Raw genomic sequence first — 13334 nt, 5'->3', positions numbered from 1 at the left:
GCTGCCAGACCAGTTCCCAGGCTCTTCCTGAAGCAGCGCTCCAAAACTTACACAATGTACCGCCTAGTGCACAACTCCAGGGGGCGCCACTCACACTGTGGTCTCCGAATGGTGGTGTCTGGTTTGTGCAACATGATGGCCCCAAGGCGAGGACCTGTCAAGGGCTTCATGGGCATACTCAGTACACAGAAGGAAGGCAGGCTTCAGACGACTGTCCTAGGGTATATTTTTTGACTTGGCAGTTGCCTTCCCATTGGGAAATGAGTAGGCAGACGTCGGGAAGGAACACTGCAAGTCAGCCCAGAGTGAAAGAAACCACTCAGTCATGCAGCAGTGGGAGGGCGGCAAGCAATGGCTACAGAGATGTTGATGGGCTACCAGGAAAGAAAAAAAGACTGGGAGTCTCCTCACACATAGCCTGGCAGCCTTGACTTTTCTCTCTCTCTCTCTTTTTCTTCCTGTAGAGGAGTTTTCTTAGACACCATCCTCCCCCGTCGAGACGACAATGGCGTCAGGCCAACCATTGGGCAACGCGTGCGGCTCAGTCAGGGAGATATAGCTCAAGCCAGGAAGCTGTACAAATGCCCAGGTAACCGAGAGCCACGGGGATTCCCAGCAACTCCTAGTATCCCATGCTATACCACGCATGCTGTGTGCAAGCAAACCCCATCCCCTTGCTGGGAACTGGAAGGGCCGCTCCTTGGCAGCTGTGGTTGCTTGTGTCTTCCTTAGGAAGTGTGCAGTGCAGTGCAGAAGGCTGGATTGGAGAGGCTCATAGCAGGCTCGGAGCAAATAGCCTGCTATGGAAGGCTTTTGAAGTTCCTTGGCAAAGCTCTGAGTGCAGAGGGACGATGACAAGTGGGACCAGTACACTGTGACCCATTGCTTCTTCTTTCTAGGGAATGTGAATATGGCAAAGGGAGAACCCTGAGCTTCTGGCAGGAAGACAGAGTGAAGGAAATGCTTTAGGGATAATAGGGGCCCCGGTTCCCAAATGCTACAGTCAGAACAAGCCTCCGTGCTGTGGCCTCAGGGTTGGTTAGCAGCCATGTGCAGTTAAAGACCTGAGAGTACCTTAGGGGTGGAGCAAAGGTTTTTTTCTGAGCTACAGGAGCAGGCCCTTCTCCTCAGACTGGCCTCTTTGCCTCCATCTCTATTCAGGTTTCATTTCTGTTGCTGTGATTTAATCTCCTGACAAAAAGCAATGGAGAAGAGAGAGAGTTTGTTTGGCTTAGGGTTTCGAGTTCCAATCCATTTTTGGGGAAATCAAGGCTGGAACTTAAATGGTCACAGTCAAGAGCATGGATCCTTCCTTGTTCTTTGTCTCGTGTAGCTCTCTCCTGTCTTGCATAGCTTGGGACCCCCTGCCTAGGGCATGGTGCTACCTAGTGAGGCAGGGCCCTTCTACCTCAAATAACAACTAACAATGAAGACAATTTTCCACAGGCATGCCCACAGGCCAAACTGATCTAGACAATTCCTCAGTAGGACTCTCATCCCAGGAGTTCTATCTTGTACCAAATTGACATTTAAAACTAATCTAGGGCTGGGCAGTGGTGGCACACACCTGTAATCCCAGCACTCGGGAGGCAAAGGCAGGCAGATCACTGTGAGTTCGAGGCCAGCCTGGTCTACAAAGTGAGTCCAGGACAGCCAAGGCTACACAGAGAAACCCTGTCTCAAAAAACCAAAAAACAAACCAAAACAAAACAAAAAACTAATCTGCTTTGGTATCTTTTCTTTGCTTGTCATCCTGGGGTCAGTGTCCCAAAGCACTTCCATTCAAAGTGTTGACTGTAGCAGCAAAGTCTGTGCCACTGATGGGGCAGAATAAATATTAGGGGCTTGGGGAGGACAGAAGGAAGTCCCATCACCAAACGGCTCCAGTCGCTTTTTCCATACCCTTCAAACCAGATGTGTTTTTGATTTGTGATGGAATATTTGCAACTGGGGCCACTGGAGAAAAGCTGGGCTATGACATTGCCCTACCATGCAGGACCATGGGGACTGCAAAGTTCTTTGTAGGCTGCATCCCCACAGAATGAGGAAATATGTTCAACCAGCTCTCAATCATCTGGGTGCATGCTCGGGCCGAAATACAGGACACACATATCATATAACCTCTGAATTTAAAGCGAAATCTTATAGCATTCCCTGGGAAATGCCATAGTATTTATTTAGTTACACTGTATATGCTGCTTATTTCCCAGAAGGCTTCCAGGCAGCTGGTAAATACCCTGGAGCACACAGTAATGCGTCTATTCTTGCAGAATGCTGATGATTATTCTAAAATAATTTCCACAGAACCCTCGGGGGTGTTGGCTGCTGGGAGTCAGCCTCACTATGCCTGGCATTTGTTCTGTAATGTGATACTGAGGCCCCGACAGCCAGTATTTCCTGAGGCAAATGATGGGCAGCCCTCCACATGCCCTTTCCTGCAGCTCCAGAGGCAGCAGAGGGCAAGCCAAGGGGTCATTGGAAGCGAGGGCAGTGGCCAAGCAGAAGTGGCATCAAGAGACGGAGTAGATGGATCTTTGTGTCCTGCACTTTGTGGATAGCCTCCATGGTGGGAGTCTCTTAGCAAGGCACTGCCTTTGTTTTAGGGGGGGTGTTAATCCCAAAGGTTCAGAAAATACAAATATCATTTGCTCCCAAGCTTCAGGAATCCCTCTTTCTTCATTGCTTTTAAGGATAAATTAGAAGTACTTTTTTTCCCTCATGCAGGTTCTCTGTTCTAAGCTCATTCATTACAGGGTAACCATCACTTGGTGGGTACCAAGCCCTGAGTGGACCCATTCCATGTGATGCAGGTGATCTCACTGCCCCCCCCCCTAGTTGGTCCAGCTCATGATTGGAGACTTGAGATCTGAACCCAGGTCAATCCACACTGTGCCCCGCAAGCCTTTGGCAGGAGTTCCAGGCTCTACTCCTTGGCACCAAGATGCTACTTTTGTTTGCCCTGGCCAGAAAAAAATGAGCATCTACTTGGCTCTCTCCTCATCAGTCACTCACAGAGCTTTGGCTTGGGAAAGACAAAATGGGCCCAAGAGCGCACTGTGGAGCATCCTGGGATAACTGCCTGTACCTCTGCATTTTCTCTACTTTCTTGTTTGGTTGTTGGCTCTCTCAGAGGTGAACAGCAGAAAGCAAAGAATTAGAGGGAGGCAAGATCAAACTAACAGCATAAATGAGTTTTGAAGAATGTTTTCTTTTGGCTCTCCTGACTTGTACTTCTGTGTTCTCCCTGCTTCAGTTGTTATTATGAACAGTTATAAAGGCTCCAGTGTGGCTGGAGACATGAAACTCAGTGTTAGGGCACTTGTCTTGTATGCCCACAGTTCTGGACTCAACCTCTCTCATAATCAATCAATCAATCAGTAACTCATTTCTACAATCTCTGGAACACTCTGTGGGTGCCAAGCCCTGAGTGAACCCATTCCACGTGATGCATGCGATCTCACTGGCCCCCCTGTGTTGGCTGGAGACTTGAGATCTGAACCCAGGTCAAGCCACACTGTGTCCTGTGAGCCTTTGGTAGGAGCTCTGGGCACTACCCCTTGGCCCCAAAATGCTACTTTTGTTTGCCCTGGCCAGAAAAAAAAAAAAAAAAAAAAAGAGCATCTACTTGGCTGTCTCCTCATCAGGGCATTGGCTCGGGAAAGGCTTATACTCCTCAGGCCTGGGCGGGGTAGCTCAGATGGGAGCCTTGTATGTGCTTGGATCAGAGTTGTTATTTTGCTTCTGCAGCATGTGGGGAGACGTTACAGGACACAACAGGAAACTTTTCAGCACCCGGCTTCCCGAATGGCTATCCCTCCTACTCCCACTGTGTCTGGAGGATCTCCGTCACTCCAGGAGAAAAGGTAGGTGAGAGCATTAACTTCCCTGATTGGATCAGTACATGTTGCACACGCACCTGGCTATCAGCTGCACCCCATACACATGAACGGTTAACACCAGTTTTAAAATAATTTATTCAGATTACATCCCGATTGTTATCCTCTTGTTTGTATCTTCTGTTCCGACCCTCCCTCCCTCTTTCACCCTATTCCCCTCCCTTAGACCTCTGACAGAAGGGGACCTCATCTCCTACCATATGACCGCAGCCTCTCAGGTCTCATCCTGATAGCCTGCTTCCCCTTCTTTTGTAGTGCCACCAGGAGTCCCCACCAAGGGGAAGTGATCAAATTGGGGGCACCAGACTTCATGTCAGAGGCAGTCCTCGCTCTCCTCACAACTGTGGAGAATGAGCTATCCATTGGCTAAGTCTGAACAGGGGGTCTAGGTTCACTGCATGCACTGTCCTTGGTTGGTGCAGCACTTTGTGCAGGCCCCCTGGGTCTAGATCCACCAGCCTTGATGGGCTCCTTGTGGGGCTCCTGGACCCTCTGGGTCCTGTAGGTCGGATCCCCCTCAGGACCATTGTGGCACTCTGGGTCAGGTAGGGTAGCAGGATTCTACCTTGTTTTGGTAGTGGTAGCAGCTGTTCTGAGTACCCACCGAGTGCCAGGAGCACCACGGCTTGCATTGCAGTCCTTGCCTTATGCCCTCACAGCCAGTCTTACCCATACAAATTGACACCCGGCATGTACTAAGTGCCCACATAGGTTATGGACCAAGTTAACTGCCACTCTGTCCTCTACCTTGACACACACACTGTTGTAATACTATAGAGGACAAGTGTTTCTTGACTCACTGGAGTGCTTTGGTAGGTGGCAGTGTGGCCGACATAACTGGCTTCTCTTCTCCAGCCCTCTCTCTCCACCTGTGTTGATATCCTGACCCACACCCCTGAGCATCATGCACTTCAGCCTCGCAAGCAGCTGTTGCATGGCTGCCTTCCGATAGGGTGGCCAGACATGTGCCTGCTGTCAGATCCAGGAAGAAAGCCATGGCATGTCTTATAAGTGGCCTCAGGGAATGCCAAGGCCCTGGGTCCCTGGAAAAAGACGTTAGGAGCCGTAAGTAGCAAGGTCTGTACCCACAGTTCCTTTGGCCCTGAAGATTCCATGGCCCTCTAGAATTGAGCTTAGGCCCAGGGCCTCTTCTCTTCCAATGATGGATTTGCCCCTCTCCACTACAGGGTATTGTTATGTCCATTTTGTGGACAAGAAATGTGAAGGGAAATTACCCAATCCCATAGTAAAACACAGAACTGGGCTTTGAACTCTGAAGTTTATCTTTTCTTAAAATATTTATTTTATTTTTTAAATATGTGTATATGTGTGTTTAAGGACATGTGTGCACATGTGGTGTGTGTACGTGTGTGTATGCGTGCGTGGTGTATGTGTGTGTGTGTGTGTACAGGTGCCCATGGAGTCCAGAAGAGCTGAGGCTGATCCAGATCCCCTGGAGCTAGAGTTACAGGCAGTTAATCAGCCACCCAACATGGGCAGTGGGAACTGAACTAGGGTCCTCTGCTAGCAATATACACTTTAACCACTGAGCCAGCTCACCAGTCTTTATCTTTTCATTGTGTGCTCTACAAATCCAGACACTTTTTAAGTTTTCTCAGACCGGATCAGGCCTCCTTCCTTGTGTCTAGGTAAGGGGATGTCCCTGTGTTCCCAGATTCTCTAGGAGCACCCAGGTCTCAGCATGCCTTAACATCACAACTACTGATGTGCTGGCTCATGAGAGCCCTTAAGCACACCGAGGACAGAGATTGTCCACATCAGTCCCAGCCTCCCACTTTGTATGGCACAGCCACGGCTCAATGAGCCTTTGCCAGATGGATATGTAGATGTACAAGGGTGGGGTGAAACCTGGACAACCAGATGTGGTGGGGATACACTGGATATTTTTCAGGTGTCCAAGGCAGCCGACAGATATTCATAATTTATAACTTTAAGTGTCATGTGAGAGCCAGAGAACGGTGGCTAGGGCCCATTGAAAGCATTTGTTATAGACTGAAGTCTTTCCTCAGTAACCATGTAGGTCACTTAATTACATCCTTGTATCAACCCCACACACTAGATGCTGATACCCTGCTTATCATATAGTAGAAAATTGGACTTACTCAAGGTGACTAAATTTGATGGAGAGTTGGGATGTGAGCCCACACCGTTAACAGCCTGAGAACCTGAACACTGGGCCATCAACTTGTTACACAGAGCAGACAGAGCTCACACACACACACACACACACACACTTACACATGAACATGCACGCTCACAGTTAAGTATTAAGACAATGCTAGAGCTTGGAAGTCTGCACATGAATTCAAATCTCCAGCACCTGCACAAAAAGCCAAGCATGGTCCATGCATGCCTATAACCCCAGCATTGGGGCACGGAGACAAGCAGATCCCGAGAGCTTGCTGGCCTATCACCATAGCCAGACGGCACGCTTCTCGTTCAGTGAGAGACCCTGTCCCTAGGAAATAAGGGATGGATGATAGAGGAAAACAGATGACATCTTCCTCTGCCTTCTGCATGTGTGTGCACAGATATATGCACACACCCACACGCACACATGCGCACGCGTGCGCGCACACACACACACACACATACACACTCAGTGTGGTTTTCTTCTCAAATCCAAGACTTAGATCTTTTGCTTAGATATGACTGTGCCTGTTAGAGGTGCTAGCAGGCAGGAGGCAGGAGGAGGAGGAGGAGGAAGAAGAGGAGGGGGCCTGGTAATCCCCACATTGTTGACTTGCCGCACAGCAGGGCTATGTGATATGTTTGGACCATGTAAGCTTCACTAAGTCTCAATTATTAGTGCTCGCTGGGGGCACAGAGAATATACATCGTTGAAATTCCTGCAATTATTCCCATTTCTGCTTTGCCCAGCCTTCCCCAGAGCTTCTGGTAATTAGCAAACTTGATTGATTCTCGTATCACCTCTTGCCCATCACCTCTTCCCCATTGGTCTTTATGGTTCACTAACGTAATTAAAATAATTAGCCTGGATAATTCTCCCTCTCGGTCAGACCATGAATGTGTTTCCAAGGAAGTTTTACTAACATGTTCTCACTGTAGTCTGAAAAGAACAAAGATTAAAGAATTCTTGCGGGACCAGTTTATAAGCATTCCTGAACCCCACCACCTGATCACAAGCACGATGCAGCCTTGGTAGAAACTGAGGGACACCCCGATTTAAGATGCTCCTCATCTTGGGTTCTCCCTAGGAGTCTTATAGACACATCCACAGTGCTCACGCACCCACATACAACCCCATCTGTTTTTCTCTGGCTCTCACTCATCGTTTCCTAGGAGGCCACTGGGCTCTGTGGAAGAATCTGACTGCATGGGTATTGACCCTAAGGAAGGAGTGGGCACTCTCAGCGATAATCAGGAGAGAAGGAAAGCCCGTGAGGGTGGGCAGTGTCGGCTGTGATATGCTAAGGGCATATCCAATATAGTCTGACTTTTAGAAGTGTGCTTATGGAGACTAACCGTATGTCAGACACAGCTAGACACAGCACTAGTCACCTTGTATGCAGCTTTCCTCCACAACCTGGTGGTGTGCACATTGCTTTCCAGAAGAGGAGGTTGAGCATTTCCTCAAGATTCTACAGTCAGTGAGGGGTGGAGCTGAGGTGTGAGTCCAGACCTGTCCGATTAGAGACCTCTGAGAGGGAGAGAGAATGGGGACTCCTACAGATCAGATGCCATGTGGTTCTACCTGAGCAAGGTTTCTGTAACACTGAGAGAGCGTAGAAATAGGGACAGAGGCTGGGCTTGGAGAGTCTGGAAAACAAGCAGTTTGACGTATGAGGTAGTGGCAGAGGGGCTTCTTTAGGGGTTTCCTGAGCATGGGAGATATGAGGTGTGGAAGACTGACCTAGAAGCTGTACTTGTGGGCAGCCTGGGAATCATCCCAACGGTAGCCATTAGGAAGGGACATTGCAGAGGAATGACACAGTAACACGCATTAAAGGCCAACCAGTAAGAATAACAAGATGAATAAATTATTGTGTGGACTGAAGGCTTGTGGAGACTACAAACCTTTAGAAGTGGGAGGTCATGGCTGAGGGGACACTGATGCACTTGAGCTAACCCCAGATCCTCTGGAATGATTGATGGTGTTACAAGATCTTTTCATATCTCTGAACCTCACTGACCTCCTCCCAAATCCCCAGTCTCGACTCACCCTGGCCCATCTTTTAATGTGTCTTTCTTTCTGTAAACCACCTAGCCACTTCAAAAGCTCAAGTGATTCCCCAGACGGAGCTAAAGGACCCATCTCCTTATGTTTACTCCCCATCCCGCTTAAGGTTTATTATTTGATGTCAGGAGGTTTCCTGTGTGTGTGTGTTTTGAGAAGACACTCCTACTGCGGGCTGAGGGCTCTGCATGCTAAGGGGTAACATGAGAGCACTGGCACGGAAGATGCATCTTTAAGAATCAGGCTTTGTTGTTCAAACCTACTTTATGGTGATTCTTTACAGATCATCCTAAATTTCACATCCATGGATTTGTTTAAGAGCCGCCTGTGCTGGTACGATTATGTGGAGGTCCGGGATGGTTACTGGAGAAAGGCTCCCCTGTTGGGTGAGTGGACTTCGGCCTTAAGGAAGAAGAAAAGGGGTGTGTTCTCGGGGGGAGGTGTTGTTTCTATCTGGAAGGTTCCATTGTGGCAGCTGTCACAGGAAGCTCTCGGGCGCTCCTGTCATTGTAAAATTGAGCACTCCATTTGGCCACACGTGTTCAAGGCTTTTAAAAACTGGCAGCACCCCGTGACCCAGCAATTCCACTTCTTGGAATTTCTCCTAGGGAACTAATTAAGGAAATGTGCACAGCTCTAGCCACAGGGAAGTGCACCGAAGCAGGAAGAATCGAGGCAATTTAAGTGTTCAACAGTAAAGGTTAACTGAGTAAACTGCGACACGCGCTTCTAACAGAAAATTCCCATCCGTTAAAACTAATGTTGGAGTTGAGTGTGTATCAATACAGAGAGATTTTCCCGGCACCAGGTAACCTGCAAAAAGCGTGTTAACAGAACAGAGTAAATAGAATTGTTTCAAACATGTATGAGTGTATAAAGATGTGTATAATCCAGGAGCTGCGAAGAACTGCTGTACCAGGCAGAGATGAACAGAATGGACCACGTGAAAAAATAAGAAGTCTAACTGTGCTGCCCCAGATGGTTCCGAACTAAATAGTTTAAGCCATTGTGAGGGCTGAATCCAATGGCAAGGAATGATTTTATGATTTATGATATAAATCTCAAATAAAAATAGAGATGGAACTATACATAGTAGTTCTTTCAGATTGGTCAAGGATTTTTAAACATTTCTGTTCTGTTCATGGCTTACTTGCCCTCATCTGAAGGGCAGGTATTATTTCTGTGGAAAAGACAAGAATATGGACTCATCCTCCAAAGACAGCTTAGACCTTTGAGCAAAAGGTCCCAGGAAGACACTATGAAGAGAAAGGTTCCCCCAAGATAGATTTCTCTTGATGATCAGGGACAATTAACATTGCCTAGATGATCAGTGGACTTGGGTTTTGGGAGCCAATGCTGGGACTCACTGGTCTGAGGAGGAAGACAGCTGATACGGAGCTAGAACGGTCTGTATGATGGCCTCCTAGCCTGGTCAAGTCTAAGGTTTTGGTGATGACTTGGTCCCTGGCATTCCTTTATGTGAGTGGAAAAAGCCACACATGTCTGTACGGCTGGGGATGGGCCTGGGAAGGGACGGTTGCCAGAGTGGCTGGCTGCAAGTGGTGATGAGAAAGTCCTGATGCTGTGTTAGATCTCGGGGGACCAGGATGAGACAGTCACACCAGACAGGGCAGTCTCTGGGGAACCTGGAGCCTTCTGCATGAATCACGCCAGCGATTAATGGGAATAGCACAAATGGACCTGTTATCTAGAAGGATGTGAGTTTAAATTCTCAAGGGTACAAATAGGCGGGAATTTGTATCCTCGGAAGCTCTGAAATGCTAGGGAGCAGCTAAGGCAAGGTCTGCATGGCCATCATTGTGGGGCAGCGGGCGGCGGGGAATCCATCTGGTAGTTGGTAATAGTTCAGATGCACAAGCCCAGTTTTCCCCAGGAGTATGCATAGGAATGTTGGCATAGACAAGTGGGTATACTGGCCATGACATGGTAGAGCTTGTCTGCACTGGGTTCTGTTTCCTGCCTAATGATGAACAGACACTGAAGTAGCAGTCAGAGATACAGGTCGCAAGCAGCGTTGGTCAGTTGGGCTAAAATGACAGGGTACAGGGCAAGGAGGTGACTCGGCCAGTGAGGTGCTTTTTGCACAACATGAGGTCTTAAGTTTGGATCCCTAGCATCCACATAAAAATCCAGGCACTATAGTGTGCGTCCTTCTCCAGTACGGGGGTGGGGGGGTGGGGGTAGTAATGGAAATAGCTGGGTCCCTGGAGCTCACTAGCCCTACCAGCCAGTGGAATCAGTGAGGTCCAGATTCAGCAAGAGACCCTGCTCTCAAAAACAAGGTGAAGAGTGAGGAAGACACAGGATGTTGACTTCTGGCCCCACGTGCACCTGGATGTACATACAACTGCATCCATATCCACGCATATGTGCAAGTGCACCTGCACACGTATACGTACTCGCCTGAATCCATCACCTCCCAACAAGGCTGGGTTCCCAGGAGCAGGGGGTTTCTAAACGTGTCTGAGTGCCGTCTGAGTGGCCTGGAAAATGTTTCTGGACGAGACTCCTGGAATATAGCTTAAACAGAACCCACAAGATTGGGTCAGAGATTGATATCACGGCCCCTCGCGTGCCCTTGTCTAGTACCAAGCACACAGAAAGGATGCTCATCAGAGGACGGACTGGTTAGCTCCAAGAAAGAGGCGTGCAGGTGTTGGGCAGCACTGTGTTAGGTTTTGCACACTTCTCGATGGTTTGGATTGTCTACAATAACATTTTACAAAGGCTTTGTGGGAAGAGCTTCGTGAGTACAAGGAATCACAGACCCCCTCAGCCTAGTGATACCTTCAAGTCACTGACACCCCCCTATACCCCCACCCCCAGCCCCCCACCCCCAACCCCCACCCCCCAAGTCCCCAACCCCTCAGCCCCCTCCCTGCCCCCCTCGCCGCATGGGAAAGCCAAGCTTCCCACGTGTATTGGCTGCCTAAGGCCTCACGGCAAGCTAGGAACTGAAGTCAAAGCAGAGCTCCAGTGTCCCGGAGAAGGCGACAGGTGACTGCTAAACATTTGCAATCCTTCCCTCCCATGTTGTCAGAGGAAATAGCCCATGTGCTGTTCATCTGGGACTCAAAGTGGCCCAGGCTTCCTGAGTTTTTGCTTGCCAAGGCTGGCAGCCCCACACCCCAGGAAGGGCTTAGACTAAAGCCACTGGAGGAAGGAGCCCAAATTCCCCAGGGAGGGCCAGGCATTCCCTTTGCTTGAATGGCAAATGGGAATTTTCTCATAGAGATCCTGGTGTCTCTGCTACACTCTTAGTATTGGGGCGGGGCTTGGGCAGCTGGTCAACTTATTGGTGATGATGATGGCTTGGGTTGATTTGGGGGGAGGTTAGAGCTTATATTTTACTGAATCTCCTGAATCAATCTCTTTCTCTCTCTCTCTCTCTCTCTCTCTCTCTCTCTCTCTCTCTCTCTCTCTCTCTCCTCTCTCTCTCTCTCTCTCTCTCTCTCTCTTTGTCTCTCTCTGTGTGTGTGTTCTCTCACACATAGTGATGTAGCCAAGGCATGGCTGGGTGCCTAGAACCATCGTTCTTCATTTGCAGGCACCCTCCTTTGCCAACTATTTGGTCTGCTCTGATGTTTCCAAATGCAGTCGTTAGTGAATTTTTGTGTTTGGAACAAGTGCATTGTGTTGGCTAAGCTGGTCCCTGGGAGGGGTCAGTGCCATGAAATCTGCTGGGAGGAGGCAGGTCAATGCCCCTTTGGCAGGAGGGAGACCGGATTAGGGCGGGTTGTAAAGTAGGCATCTTTGCTCTGAAAACCTCGGCATCACATTTTTCCCCCAGGGCAGTGTGTGAAAATCCAGGCATAATGCGCACATAACTTTTTATGAATGGACCCTTTATGACTCCCCACAGAGCCCACTTGGAGTGTCCTCATCTGCATTTCCTCTTCTTGATATCCTTATTAAACGCCTCTAAGCCCAGGAACCAGATTTCAGTGTAGGGACTGACACCCTCGCTGTGCCTGTTTCTCGACAGCCTGCCCAACCTCTTCCTTCCCAGGGAGGCTGTCTGTGACCCACGTTTTTCACTTACTGGTTTCAAAAGAAAATTAAGTAGATAAGAATAATTCACAGCTAGTTAAAGATCACAGAAGGGCTTTTCTGTCCCAGGGGCCACTTACCTTCTACAGGATGCATGTAGGGGCTCAGGGGTGGTGCCTACACGAGCCAGTTGGTAATCTTAAACACTGTCCCTCAGTGAGGATTCTCCTTCCCTCTTGGTGTCAGAGGAGTGACTCCAAGCACTGTCCTTTTGTCTGCAGACTGCCTTGGCATTTGGTGTTACCATCGTACATACAAAAAGCCCCTTATCCTGTTTCCTTGAAACAGGGAGGGGAGTTCAGAAAGGCCAGGCTGCTCCATCGGAGTCGCGTGGCCCCACTACTGACACTTCCTAGCCAAGGGTGGTTTCCCAAATGGACAGAAATGATAGTGTGAGGCCAACAGCCAAGCCTGGCCCTGGCACAAATGTGCTTTGTGATCTGAGGGCTTGATCCTCGTTTGTGCTTATCTTCTTCTGAGCTGGGAAGTGAACGTGGCGCTCGCATTCCCAGAAAGCACATTTGGTGTTGGATCCAAAACTGAACAATGTTCAGAATTACACCCAAGGTCCTTGTATTGGTAATGGTGATGAAGGAGACAGAGAAAGTCGTAAATGTCTGGATCTCAAGCTGTCAAACTCCAAATCTTGCTTCCAACTTTGAGGCAAATGCTCTCATCCTCACTTTTCTCATCTGTAAAATGGGAATAACAACAATACCTGATTAAAGGGGGCAGCAGCATTGTGTCTGTGACAATATACCTGAGGGGAATCAACTTGAAAGAGAAAAGGTTTATTTGAGCTTGTGGTAGTCACCTGACGTGATTCCTTTTTGTTTGGTGACAAGGCCAGAGGCACCTGGCAGGAAAAAAAATGGTGGCGCTTCATGGTGACATGGGGGTGTACGGAGAGGAGAGAATATTCTTTGAGGGCATGCCCCCAATGACCTAATTCTCTCACCCCTAAAGCTATCAATCTATCAGTGGACTAATCCATTGATAAGGTCAGAGGCTTTGTGAAGCAGTAGCCTTCCTGAGGCCCTACAAATGATCACTGCTGCCCTGAGACCCTAAGTTTCAACACAGGAGCTTTTAAGGGCGTATTTAAGGTTCAAACCATAATAAGTGGGGATGAAATGAGGCAGTCCACG

The 13334-nt window shown here is 48.8% G+C and overlaps 1 protein-coding gene across 1 annotated transcript in view; it reads left to right on the top strand.

Moving 5' to 3' along the window:
• Tll2 (tolloid like 2) overlaps nt 1-13334 on the top strand; it is a 109335-nt gene that overhangs the window by 73799 nt on the left and 22202 nt on the right. The window contains exons 8-10 of the mRNA XM_051146539.1: nt 465-589; nt 3748-3863; nt 8399-8501. Of these exons, the coding sequence (XP_051002496.1) occupies nt 465-589; nt 3748-3863; nt 8399-8501 (344 nt within the window). The remainder of the gene's footprint in view (nt 1-464; nt 590-3747; nt 3864-8398; nt 8502-13334) is intronic.

This window comes from Acomys russatus, chromosome 5 (assembly GCF_903995435.1).
Source record: "Acomys russatus chromosome 5, mAcoRus1.1, whole genome shotgun sequence".
NCBI lineage: Eukaryota > Metazoa > Chordata > Mammalia > Rodentia > Muridae > Acomys > Acomys russatus.
This window is presented reverse-complemented; position numbering and strand designations above follow the sequence as displayed.